This window comes from Corvus cornix, chromosome 9 (assembly GCF_000738735.6).
Source record: "Corvus cornix cornix isolate S_Up_H32 chromosome 9, ASM73873v5, whole genome shotgun sequence".
Taxonomy (NCBI): Eukaryota; Metazoa; Chordata; class Aves; order Passeriformes; family Corvidae; genus Corvus; species Corvus cornix.
This window is the reverse complement of record NC_046339.1, coordinates 20,298,935-20,312,983: the sequence shown is the minus strand read 5'-3', so window position 1 is coordinate 20,312,983 and position 14,049 is coordinate 20,298,935. Positions and strand designations below refer to the sequence as shown.

Sequence of the window (14,049 nt, the reverse complement as noted above, 5' to 3'; positions counted from 1 at the left end):
ATGATTTCAGAACAACTTGTTAATATAAAGATTCAATCTTCCATGTGGCCACTAAACTTACAGGTCAGAAAAGCTGGCAGCAATTTCACTCCAGGACAGGAAGCCAGAGCTAACATCACTGCAAGCTCTAGAGTTTGAAATACCAGCTCACAAACCATCAAGTAAAGCACATATTCTGACTTCTTACTTGTAGTAGAAGCCTCAAGAAACAAAAAGGCAACTAAAAATATATCTGTTTTATTTACCAGTTTTCTAAAAAGCAAAGTCATAAAAATTAGTCACAAGTGGCAAAACCAAAATATATTGCACAGTGTACAGAAAACATTGTTGACATGTTGACAAAGTGTCATCACAAATAAATCATCTTACAACAGTTTGGAAAAATTACAGCTTCAGAATCTTATCTATAAATGGAGGCATGTAGATTTAAAGTTACAGGAAAATATTTTAATACCACCCTGTAAATGCAAACACTTTAAGGATGCAAGATTAAGTCCATAAGTAAGCACATCCACAAAATGCTCTAAATATACTTTTCTCTTCCTTTCACTAAGTTATGGTTACAAGATGGTCATTGAAAAAAAATAATAAAAGAAATTAGGACAATTTAAAAAAGACATGGGGAAAAAAGAAAGCATGCTAAAGCAAAGAAGTTCGAAGTGGTTGAGAAGTCTTTGAAAATTATTTGTATAATGATGATGCACTCCTTTTATATAAAGCTTTTATTTTTCCCAAACCCTGGTCCATGTTTGTGTTTCCATGTAAAAATGAAATATATTTAATATGTTGGTATAGCTGCACTGTTCCATTTATGATTAAAACACTTAATACATCGGACATGAACACCAACACTTGAAAATTTCTCATTCACTTTGTATTTACAAGTATTTACGTTTGACCTTGCTAAACTGTTAAAGACAGGCATCAGATCTTGCTGGGTAGTGCTTCACACTACATTTAAGATACTTACTTATTTTAAATTGTGATTCTGCTTGTTTCACAAGTTGACACACTTTGCTACCTGCAGAACCTGTCTCCAGTGCAAATTTCCTCCTGACTGTCCAATTAATAGCTAATTACTTGACACAAATTATTTCTTCTGCTAAGCGAATACCAGTCGCATTTGCGTGTTTTTGGTGTCAGATCTAACTTCACATCCTCTTTGTATACAAAGAGAAATATTTTTATAGAATGACAATAACCTTAAATTTCAGTGAATAGAAATGTTATCCTAATAAAAAAGGAAATGCTTCCCATGAAAAATATTTTACGACAAACATATCGAAGTTAACTGAATTAACTTTCGTCATTTTTCACCCCAAGACTTACAGCTGACATCTAGCAGTACAGCAACTAAATGTCCTTTAACTAACCAACATATTAAAAGTTGTTCTCTCATGTTCTCTTCCCACATTCAACAGACATAAACAGCACAAGAACATAAAGTACACATATTCAAGTCAATACAATCTCAGAGGCATTAAAATTAAATCTTCGACAGCAAAGGATTCCAGCCACGCTAAATTTGAGATTATGTAATTCAAATAGAGTGAGTCAGCACTATTCTCAAAATCACTTCTTTTTTATAAGAACTATCTTCAAATGACAAGACACATCTAATCCTCCCTTGTCACATACAAATTTGATGTTTGTTTAGCCACATTGGAAAAACTGATGGCCAACCTCCTGACAGAACAAGTCAGAAATAAAGGTTAAAGCTACCCCAAGCTCTGTCTAACAGACACTGGAGCATATGCAGTCATCCTCTGTGACCTTGGTCTTTAAAATCTTTAAGCATAAGGATTTCTTGAGTACAAATCCTCAGAAATTACGCTTCAAGGTAATAAACAGTCCATCGTGTTGCAGTGTCCATTTAAATAAAAGGCTACAAAGTTGCCAGCACTCCTCTATACTTACACATCAACATGTACTTTAACCCAAGACCATCTTACAAAATTAGCTCAATGTTTCTCTTAGAAAAAAAAAGTTCCTACATTCAAAACTAGAGGAGACAAACAAAGAGGATGGGATCAACTGGTATGAGAAGGGCAAGTGTGAACTGATTTCCTTGAAGGTTACTTCTTCTACTGTGCTGGACCACTTCAAATATTAAGAACAATGCTAAAGAGCCACTAAGCAAAATTGCTCAACAATTTATAATGCTGAATCATTACCAAAAGGAGATTTGAAGAACCGTATGCACGTAAGGATACTTTCAGCACTTATTAACCCACTCTACAAAAAACAGTAGGCATCAATGAAAGTTTCTATAGTTTGTAAAGAAATACTTGAGGCATATAAGTGCAAAATGAGTCTTTTAAAGAAAAGCGATACCATCTTCAACAATGTCCTTACTGGGAAGAGATTGCCACCATTTAAAAAGAGATTCATTCACAAATGACTCTTCTAGAGCAAGAAAAACACATTTGCTTTTATGAACTGTATTCATCTTGCTGGATAAAAGATTAAAACCTTTATGGATCCTTCACTGTCGTTTTGAAGCAACTGTCAAAACAACAGGCTCAAAGGCTATGTTTGTTCTTCACTGACTTGATTCAGGGAAACCAAGTTGTTTTCTCCACTATCTTCAATCATTTCATTAAGGTCCATTTCATGGATTTCTTCATCATATGATGTATAAAAATTGCTCTGTATATTGTCCTCACAAAAAATACATTCCTAAAAAGAAAAAAAAAAAATAGAAGCACTCGTAAGTAAAATTTAAAAAAAGCTTTTCTAAGCAACAGTCCACCTGCAAGCAATCCTTGATTCCAAGAGAACCTTTCCACCTGTGCTGTAGCTATCAGATATATTTTAGTCCACAACTTTTCCACACACCATGATTTTATAAAGTGCAGTAAATCAGTGAAAGTACTTCAGGAACTCTGCTGGAAACAGTTGTGCCATAGATCACCAGGTGGGTGCTTGTAGGATCAGTGCTGCAGTAACATTAACATCACGATTAGGATTCCACTGCAATTCTGTCACACTGACTTTTGAAGCACTCATGTGCAAAGAGAGCCTCTGTGTTTGACAGCTTTTGTGCAAAAAAGCCACAAATGACAGAAAGCTTAGGGATGAGAAAACACAGACAGGTATTTGGGTGTGAATAAGTAAAACACACAGACAACAAATAAAATTGCATGGATGCTTTTTTTGTTGGGTTTTTTCTTTTTTTTCCTTTCAAGCCATTAAACTACCTAGAAGAATCATGATCCTGAGAGAGAAGTCTGATAGGAAAAAGGACCAGTATATTGCCATTCGTTTTGTACTTTGAAAACAACGGACATCCATTTCTGCACACAAACTAGAAATTTTTATGTAGTGAAGCTTCTGGCTGTGTTGCTAAAGCATTTCAAACAGATACACAGAAATTTAGAAAGAGGAAGGAAATTTCTTTCACTGTGTTCACCAGTACTTTAATTTCCTCCATTGGAAAGAAGATTTATGCTAAATTGAATCAAGCTAGAAACCACCGCACAGAAGTTTGAATTTCCTTTTTTTCCTATGCATAATTAATTTCTTCTTTTTCCTATTCATAATTGACCAAGCTTTCACAGCAACAGGAAAGGAAGAGTCTAACATAGGCAGCTAATAATTTAAGCACTATTATACATGAAAAAGTAATTAACTCATTAAACTTACGGAATTAGCAACAGTTTTTGGCAGTCCACCTTGCTGGATCCATGGATGAACTTCAATAAGCTCTCTTTTTTGTTCTTCTGTAAATTTTGGCTGTAGTTTCTGCATTTGCTTTAATTTCTGCTTATCTTCTTTTAAAACTGTTTCCAAATCCCTAAAATAAAATGTATTTAGAAATTGAGCTTCAGCAGTTTCTGGGCTTCATGCCTATATGAGGTTACACAGTCAAATACTAACATTTTTAAAGACTATTTTTGTTCTAGAATGTTATGCTTAGAAATCTTATATTGGAAGAAAATTAAAAGTGATTATTCCAGCTGCTCTCTGCATTTGCAGACATCTCTGCTGGCTCACTGTCTTTTCAAATCCCTTTGGTGAGAACAGTTTTCTTAGAGCCACTCAGGCAGCACCACAAGTGAAACCAGCAAGAACTTTGGTTTCCCCCTGCTGCTGCAGGAAATTCCAAGTTCCCCTTCAGTGGGAGGACAGTGCAAAACAGACACTAGATGCACTGGAGATACTAAAGCAGGAGTAGTAAGATGTGTTTAAGAAGGTCACCAAGAATGAACTAAACTTTAGGAAACAGCTCTATTTCAGCAGCCAAAATTCTCTCTCTCTCCAAATGCCCTACCTCCACTCAGGAACTTACAAAAACCCATCTCACAGCAACATTTATAGAGGAATGCAGCTTGTAAAAGATGACAATAGAAAGCAAGTTCCAAGAAATCTAAAATAATTTCTATTCCTTATAGGATACCTAAGAACAGGTTGGATTTACACTTCACTTCTTGGGGATCACACTCTGACAATGAGCTTCACTCTTCTTACCAAAATATCCTGTTCTTTGGCAGGCTTTGCTGCTTTTATGGGCTACTGGAATTCCTACCTATAGCTGTCAACACTTCAGACTACAAAAACTGAGAAATGTCAAAGTATTTTTAAAACTAAAAAAACCCCCTGAAGTTCTTACAGTGTATTCTCTCCTTTTCCCATCATGCCTGCACTTCTGTATTTTGAAAGCTTGTTTACCTTCCCTTTCAAAGGCTTTTTACTGAAACCTCCTATTCTTCTCAAAACACCATTCACTGCTCTCAAGAAATATAAACAAGTAGGTTGAAAAAAATAATCCACAGACTTGTCACCCCTTTTTCCCCTATATCTGCTCTTTGCTACTCAAGTAGCGAGTTTCTGATTTTTTAAAAAAGTTTATTTTATTAGAAGCCTTAGGAATTTTACCTTCTAATCCTTGTCCTAATTTATGAAGGAGAGTGAACATATGAAAGTTAACAACCCAGAAAAAAAATCCACAAGTCCAAGAGCAACATGTCACTGTATGTGGCACTCAAGGACAACAGCCAAGGACTAGAGATCTTCCAGGCCAGACCACACCTAGGTCTAAGCATATTCACCAGGGATTTCTAGGTAAGTAGTTACAAATCACTGGCTATGAAACAGCTTCCAAAAATATATATACAGTTCATTTCAATTCAGGAAATTGACCTAAAAATACAGGTAATCCTAATTAAATGATTTTTTCCTTCTTGAGAAGTTCCTGTGTAGTATATGAAACATATAAAGGAAGCAAGAATTTTTCTTGACACTGAGCTAAACATTAAAACCAGTTTACTTCTACTGAGAGAGATTCAGATACATCTTCCCTCCTGTACACTTTGGTTTCCCCAACATAAAGAATGTAGGAAGGACTGTGCCACTGAATTACCGTGAAGGGATCTGGTAAGTCATCATAACTGTGTCATCTGTGTTTGCCATCAACAGCCAGATTGGATCCTGCAGCACGTATTTGATGAAGTGCTCACTTTCTTCCATTTCTGTCTTCATTTTGGTTTTATGGTGATTCTCTGAGGAATCAATGCTCCCAAAGTATTTGCTGGTGTGACTAGTTTCACTGCTCCCTGTAAACAGAGATTTAACATTTCATTATGAATTGTCCAATACATAGATTATCTGAATGTTTTTGAGTACAGACAAGATTAAAGAGAACTGAATGTATAAATACAACCACTATTCTACTTTTTTTTAAACAGAGGGAACTTCCACCCTTGAGTAACTGCATTATCTTTTTAAAACTCAAATTCTCAAGTGAAGTCTCCATTAAATTTCAAGAGATAATTAGCTGACTTTAATTTAAAAGTTTTAAATGAACATGAAGGAGTATGGTCTTTTCATTATTCCTTCATACCTGCATAATATCTTAATGGCTGTTTTACATACACTTAGGAAAGGTTCTATTCTGTAAATCAAGCACAATAGAAAAACATTTGTGTAATGCAATAAGAAAGAAATTAAGAATAAACTATGCAATGAGGAGTAAAGAAAAAGATTTTCACTTGATGTTCATGGTGTTTGCAATACCTCACACTCCAACTCTTCTGAAAAGCCAGGAGAGTTCTGGCTGCCTGAGTTACCTGTTCTGCTCCCTGACATGCCACAGCCATTGGACCCAGAGCCCAGGGACTCAGCAGCTGCAGACACACCACTCCCTGAAGAGGCTGAGCCAGTGCCTGAACATGCATCTTCTTGGAGTAAAATGTCAAGCAGGACACTGGACATGGAGAGTTCATCACTATTTTGAGCATCCATTGGAGACTCAGCCTAGTGATAAGGAGAAAAAGCAAAATTAAAAAAACCCAAACACCAAAAATCAAAGCTATTTATTACTAAATTTAAATGATTAGTAATAAATCCATTTCATTTCATATTCTAATGTTTACATAGTTATTCAAAGACAGTCACCAATAACACATGTCAAGGAATAATGAAGTGGACTGACAGGCAGACAGGGGGTCCTTCAGTAAGACCAACTGAATTTCTCTTAAAAAAATTAATAATATAATTTCATGAGAAAATAAGAAAGGTATTTTCTGTTCTCTTTTGACAGCACCTACTGTCCTGGACGAGTCAGATTTTACCCAAGCCACACACAACATACTAGCAATTGCTCCTACTATAATCTGCCTCAAAGAGATTTGCATCAACAGTCTCTCACTGTTCCACCTCTGTGAGATGAGAAGAAGAGTAGCATTGAGAGTAGTAAGAAAATGTTCCCAGGTGCTTCCTAGGCAAGATCACTTATTTGTATATTTTTAAGAGAAGGAGCATTAACTACGGTAATTTTTAACCTAATCAAAACTTGACTGCAAGTCAGTTTGAAGATTAAATATTAGAAATTAAGGCTGACAGAACTTAGCAAAACATGTAATAATGAAAAGAATTTACTTTACCCTGAACACATTCCTGAATAATGGAAGGAGGCAGCCAAAAAAGATATGGAATGCAGCTCCATCCTATCAGTGACTCAGCATTTATAATGATACTCTATGGTGCCTTTAGAAAGCACAAATAATAGTTTACATATTTCTACCATGGAAACCTTTACAGACACATTACTCCATCTCAAGTTATTTGTTAAACTGATTTATCAAATTGAAATGAGCCAGGAAATAAAAAACTCCTGAAGTTACCAAATAGTTCAGCATAGCTTTAGTGCAACAAACAAAACAAAAATAAAGTTATGGTCTGCAAGAAATTATGAATTCTTCATTTACTTTAGTTGTTTGTTTGTAAACACAGATGTGATTTTAATTTAAATCAGCTTCTTTCAGACCATTTACAGATTGTTCTTCCCATGCACACAAATTCACTAGCACAAAAGTTTTTGCTAAATATAAAGTGCCCACATTATTTTACAGTTTATTTCAGTGGTTTTCAATGAGCTTATCCATATATTCTTACTTTTGTCAATGAAATGGAACAAAACTCTTTCAGGATATATTTCCAAGCTTCCTAGTGTAACTTTAGAAGAATGATGATGTAGATTTAATTTTTAAAGGTTAAGACAACTCTAATGTTTGGACTTAATGTTTTTCTCAGTTTGCTGAAGTTTGCATTTACCAACTACAATTGCAAGTCCAGCTCCTGGCATTATATAACTTCTGTCTATCATTAACAAATAGGTCCTGGAAGTGAAAGGATTAAAAATGATGCAGCAGAGACAGGAGAAGGGAGGTGTGATCCAGACTTACTGGTAAGGATTCCTTCCCACTGCCGTTATCCGTTGTCATGATCTTGCCTATGGTTCCTTCCTCACTCAAAGCTCCGTGTAAACCCGCAGGAGCTCCACTCTCTGCAGTTTTTGTGGTTTCTTCCAGCTGTAGAAGATTCAGAGGAGAGCTGCACCTCGACTGAAACAGAGGTGGTGAAGCGTGGTCCTGAGGACCCACTGACTGTGGAGTGCAGGAACGGGAGGGGTCATTGCGTGGCTCTGCGACAGGAGCCTTTTCAGTCTCTGCTGGTGGATTGTAATGGAATGGCTGTGCTGGAAAAAACGCCTGTTGTGGGAAAGGGCTGGGTGTGGCAAAGGGGGGCTGCGCTGGAAACACCGTCTGTGAGGAGAACGCGGAATGGGCAGGGAAGCTGGGCTGACTGGGGTAAAGGGTTTGAGGTAAGTTATTGTTCATCTCTGGGTACACATAATTGGGGAGCACAAGAGCCACGACAGGGGTCATGAAGGGTGCAGAGAACTGGGATGGCTGCATAGGGCAAGTATTTCCAGAGTCCGGCAAGGGATTAAAACCAGAGAGTGAAGTTTCAGGAGCCGGTGGCACTGTCCCTGCTGCTGGAAAAACAGGAAGGGAATATGCAGGCATAACTGTGGGGAAAGACACCGCTGAGTAGCTTGCTTGGGACGTCTCTGATGGTGACCAAGCCGTAGCATTTAAACCTTGAAGAGGGAACCGATGGGGGAATTTAGCTCCAGAAGTTGTACTGTCTGAAGAATCCTGTGGTTTAATGCGCTTTGATTTCCTGTTCTTTCCACTTTTCTTCCAAGGCTGATCCATTCCAGAAGTGGCATTTCTTTGTCCACGGCCACCTGCAAAAGGAAAAGTTATAAGAAAGGTTATAAAAATATAGCTATACAGGACCTGTATAACCATTAAAACTAAAAAAATAAAGATAAAAATCTGAGAAAATGCTTAGCAGTGTCTGACTTCTGTTCCAAGTCAAGTCCAGACTGAAATGAGAACAAATTCAGATCATATCAAGCACTTCTGAAAATGTCACCCACAGCTCCTAGGCCCAATAAACAAAACAATCTCACTATTACTGCTAGTCTCTGCCATTTCCATCCTGCTGATCACATTATTAACTTAAAGGCACTCAGACCATTATCAAATTGTCTCACCAATTACACAACAGTGGAATGGGGAAAACTGGAAAACAAAGGAGCTCAAAACAAAACCACAAATCTGAACAAAAGACAAGATGGCAAGACAGAAGAAAAAGAAAAGTAAGGGAATACAAGCACAGATACAGTAAAGCAAATATGCTAAAGCAGGTTTTTTTGTCCCTTGAAAGAAGATGCATGACAGTAATAGTATAGAGAAAAGACAAAAATCAAAATATAAGTTACTAAAAGGTCCATTATGACACTAAAAGCAATATTCCACGTTAAATCTTCTAGCAAGATTTATCAGAAAATTTTTCTGTGGGTTTTGAAAATAGCATGCAACTATCACTGTTCACACTGGTCCCACAATACAACTAAAAATGGAAACGCCCTCCCAACAGGATTTACTTTCTATATAAATACAAGTCTTGTTGTGCAAACTATTGCCATACCACGTTCAGCAGGCCGTCCTTTTGGTTTATCTTGTAAGTAGTAATTGCAGTGTGATTGAAAAATATTAAATCTCTTGATTTCTTTAAACCTATTCAAGAAGCTCTGCTCCTCTTTTTGCGTATGCACTGCAAGGACCTCCTTTGTAAGTCCCAGTTTTTTAAATGGCTCCTTCTCTTGATTTATGTGTGCAGCGCTGGATGGAGGGGCAAGAAGTTGGCCATCTACGATTTCTGCTCCACTTGGACCATCTTCTATCATTTCTACAGGAATAGAAGGCAAAATACTCAAGATGAAGCAAAGAAAGCCCTATACATGCATTTTTAAGGTACTACAATTCTCCAATCATTTTGCTGCAAGTTTAAGATACACATTCCATCCCTATTTATTCCATTTCCCAAGACCATCTTAGCTGTAAGAAACTGCAAGTCACAAGCAGACATTAGCTGTTCACATGTCTGAAGTTTAAACTCGCTAGCAATTGCCATCTTGAAGAAAAAGTATTAGCAAAAGTCATACCTAATTCAGGCTGTGTTTTTTTGTCTCCAACGTGAACAATGGTACTACTGTAGCTGCACTGACTGGTGAGAGACACAACACTTTCAGGCTTGCCAGGTAAAGCCAAAGATGTTAAGTGAGCACCAACCACCGGGGGACCACTTGATTTACCAGATGCCTTCAGCACAGCAGGATCTGTTAAAAGAAATAAAGTTGCAGATTACTGAACATAAACAAGAGCAAATTCAAATTACATGCTGCTAGGGCTGCAAAACAGTAAAGGCCAAACTGTGCTTGACAAGACAAAAAAGTGAACTTTTTACTTTATACATTCCAGGAATAGAATGACTCTGGAGCAACCAAATGCAATCCTCTAAGCCCATGTACAGCCAAACCAAACCTTTTCAATGAAGGATATTTTCCCCTTTTTCTGGTTTTCACTCTTCTTTAATGGCACAGTTTTGGAAGAAATTTTCTAGCCTCTTCCAGTCCAAGAATAAGTTGCACCCAGCTCCCACAGTGTTGTACACAAATTTCTTTCATTAGCTGGTTACTCTAACAGCTTTGTTTTGAGCATCCACCTAAATTTAAATTTCTCTCCCCTGAAAGCTACACACAGTAATCCAGCAGAGGTCATACGAGTGCCTCACAAAACAGCATTAAAACATTCCACCTCTATAGGAATACTTCCATAACACATATTTAAAGATCTAAAATTTGCCTTTTTCCTGACTGGTGACTTCATCTTTCTCAGACAACAGGGCAACAAAGAGCTAGTGGCCCACATCATCTTCTGCCAACAAGAACCACAGAGACTCCAAATTACAGCATTTCAATCCCTTCTGCAGGACTCTTTGTTCCTGGTCTACTGATACCTTCTAATTTGATTCTAAAAGCTGCATTAGAACTTCTTTTTGAAGCTCGTCAAACCACCAAGATCATTCCCACATGCAATTCTTGAGAAACTCCACTGGACACTCTCCCTTCAGCCTCATATAATGACAAGGTAGAATGAGCAAATCTCTCATTTGCATGTAGTTCTTTACCAATCTCACAGTCCTTGTACTAACCAGTTACATTCTTCATTTAATTCCCCATTCAGACAAGGGACTATGTCGAATGCTACAACTAAGGCCTAAAAAATTACCTTTATGTTTCTGTCTGCAGCAGACTTTTTAGATAGCTTGCCTCAGTAATCCCCAGCTTTTTGTTTTCATAGATGAACATTGGGTTCTAACACCTCACAAAACACAGAACAGTCCAATGCTGCATTTTACCTTCTCTTCTTCATTTTTTTTTAAGCAGAAATGTAATATGCATATTTTTGTTGCAATTAATTAGCTGCTAGGTTCTTCAGCTGATTTTTCTTACAAGTCCTAACTGTGAAATAAACTTTCTACATTTGACAATGATTTGAGTACTGAAACTCAAAATCCTACTGTATTTTCTACAACAAAAATTAGTTCATTGCATCTACAATCCAGATATGCAATCAACTACTCAGTATTTTAATTGTAAGGAGGATATTAATGATGAAAGTTAAATCACCAACATCAAACACTGAGAAAGCAGCTATGAGGTCATGCCTAAGCTACACTTGTCATTGTTCTGCAAAGTAGCATCCAACTGCCTGCCAGCAAAACTCAGTCATGAAAAAGCTGTGATGTAGTTACCTCCCAATGGCTGGATAGCATTATCAGCTGCTTTTTGTTCATGAACTCCAGAACTCAGTGATGCAACACTTGTCGAAGGTTCACATTTTCTTTTTGCTGTACCAGGTACATTACAACTCTCCAAGTACCTAAAATACAATGATTTAAAAATATTAGACATACTAGTCTAATGCCCAAAGGTCAAGAGTAATTTACTCACTGGTTGCTTACCTGATGACACTGTCCAAACAGCTAATCTGTTGATAGGAATACACAGGTTGTTCTTTCCAAGCCAATTCTTCAGTAGTCACATTTTTTGGAGCAGCTGCTCCTGCAGTATCCTTTCCCCCTACATCTTTCACCTGACCACCAGGAGTATTTTGTTTTTCTGTGGAAAGAGATACTGCTATTATGCAATTAAGACATTAAATCCTTGCAAACTCCCCTAAAAGCAACAGTAGTAAAGGTTTTTCATTTCTACGTATTTAGCAGGTCACAATTAACCACTGTAAAGCAAAAGGTTTGTGCACTAATAGATGAATATTGTGCAAGTATTTTCCCGTCCTTATGGATTCTTGGAGTTAATTAGATTGCATATGGATCCAAAGGGAATAGACACTATGGCTGTATGAGAATATATATCATTAAGGTTGAAACACACTCAGTATGAGGACAACTCTTGTGCCCACTTAAGGTATTTCAAGACAACAGCTTTAGGCCATGCCTTAACTGTGTTACACCAATATTGATTCAGATATAGCCAAACACAATATTTTCCCGGGCACAGTAGAGAGACACGGGACAATATAATTTGAGTCGACAAAAATGCTGTCTTTATGCATTGATTAGAACTAAACTAGAAAAAGTCCTACTGTCACGTTATACAAGGCACCAGCACAAGAGACTAGTAACTGCTAATGTCTTACCTGCAAAAGACTCTTTCTTATAGTCCAGTTTTGCCTTACTGTCAGTGAAAATATGCTGTCCTTTATTTTTGACCTTACGGGCATACTGACAGACCTCCTGCAAGCAGTTTGGTAAGAACAGTTATTTCAAAGTTTTGACATAAAACATTATGCATAGTTGTTTCTCAGTAGACTAAATCTAACCTCAGTTAATCTCTATCTTGCAATTAGTTTGATCATAGGAGAAACATGAATGTATACAATTTTATTGTGCAGCTGCAAAAATTGGGAATTGGAAAGAGAAGAAATTTAAAGTATGTTTCTTGCAAACAGTTACTCTGTAGTTTGTTTAATCTGCTTGAATATCTTGGATAGGAAAATATAAAATATACATTACAAAGACAACTTAAAAAAACCTTAACCTATCACTTGGTAAAAAAATATTGGTGCTATGAAAGATAGTTTTTTTACTAGAAGTCTAACCAAGCACTGACAGGATGTTACAGAACTAGACTATAACAGCCTTCACTATCTGTGGAAGTAGTGAAGGAATGCCAGGCATCTATTTCCCTGTTCAATAAGAAATCCTGAGACCTCATCTGCTTATTCCACCAGTGTTTAAGAACAGAAAGCCAGGAAAGTGACCACCTTGGCAAGAGCAGAACTCTGCAAAGTCTGATCACAGAAGCACAAATCAGATTTGTGAGAATTAGCCTATAAGAAATACAACTTACCAAGTAAAATTTTTGGCTTTCAGAACTAAATCCAAAGTAGAGCTCTAAGCACAAACTAAAAAATTGGTTTATTCCATTCAATTTATTTCATTCTATATACATGGTTTATTTTTGCAACATTAAAAGTGATCTGGGTCAAGCTATCCCCTGGTTATATAGGTATTACTGCATTTAATCTTCTTACTTTCATTTGGGAAAACAGTAATTACAGACTTTCCCCTCCCAAAACAAACTGCTCTCACATATCCAGCTGGTTTTCCCAGAAACACAGCATATAACATGTATCAGACATTAGATTAAGTAAACACACTACAGGTTTAAATTCTTCACAACACTGACTTTCATGCCTACAACTGTGCTTCAGTACCCTGAGGCTTCATCTACACCAGAAGTGTTTATTGCCTTAGACAAAAGGGTTTTTCTATGATCAATATAAAAGGAACATGGCATTTTCTTTATACTTTCTTCCATTTCCAATTTGAAAATGTTATTCTAAAAGTTAAAAATCCTCACTTTAACTAGTTTGTCTTGTGCCACACACTTGAACGAGAAAAACTCAAACCTACTGGTTTATCCTTATGAGTGTCTTCATTATTATTTCCTGTGCTGTCACTGGAGGATGCCACACTCATCAAGTGCTCATGTGAGCCATTGCTACCTAGACTTCCATAGCCACTGGATCCACTGTTGTGTACAGGCTGTGAAAACAACAACAAGAAAATACATATATATGTGTATACACACCACCCCCCCGCCTCAGGACACCAGTAATTCCATATCAGGAAAAGAGATTTTATTTTACACTGGGTTTCTTGTTGCTTGGTTTTTTTGGGTTGTTTTTTGTTTGTTTCTCTGGAGTACTCCATAGCTACATGAAATTCTTAAGATTTCAACTGGAGCTTTAACATACTTCAGTAAGTCTTGTCTAGTAATCATGAGTGCAAGTAATTCCCAGGATTGTAGCCAAAAATTCCAGTACA

The 14,049-nt window shown here is 37.0% G+C and overlaps 1 protein-coding gene across 5 annotated transcripts in view; it reads right to left on the bottom strand.

The window, feature by feature from the left end:
- Positions 1-221: 221 nt before the first annotated feature.
- PER2 (period circadian regulator 2) overlaps positions 222-14,049 on the bottom strand; it is a 46,352-nt gene continuing 32,524 nt past the window's right edge. For all 5 annotated transcript variants that reach the window (XM_039557322.1, XM_039557323.1, XM_039557326.1 and 2 more), the window contains 11 exons: positions 13,636-13,767; positions 12,357-12,453; positions 11,662-11,818; positions 11,452-11,579; positions 9,800-9,973; positions 9,283-9,543; positions 7,686-8,533; positions 6,069-6,255; positions 5,363-5,555; positions 3,646-3,796; positions 222-2,679 (listed from right to left, as the gene is read on the bottom strand). In XM_039557322.1, coding sequence (XP_039413256.1) covers positions 2,530-2,679; positions 3,646-3,796; positions 5,363-5,555; positions 6,069-6,255; positions 7,686-8,533; positions 9,283-9,543; positions 9,800-9,973; positions 11,452-11,579; positions 11,662-11,818; positions 12,357-12,453; positions 13,636-13,767 — 2,478 coding nt within the window. In that variant the 3' untranslated portion in view covers positions 222-2,529. The remainder of the gene's footprint in view (positions 2,680-3,645; positions 3,797-5,362; positions 5,556-6,068; positions 6,256-7,685; positions 8,534-9,282; positions 9,544-9,799; positions 9,974-11,451; positions 11,580-11,661; positions 11,819-12,356; positions 12,454-13,635; positions 13,768-14,049) is intronic.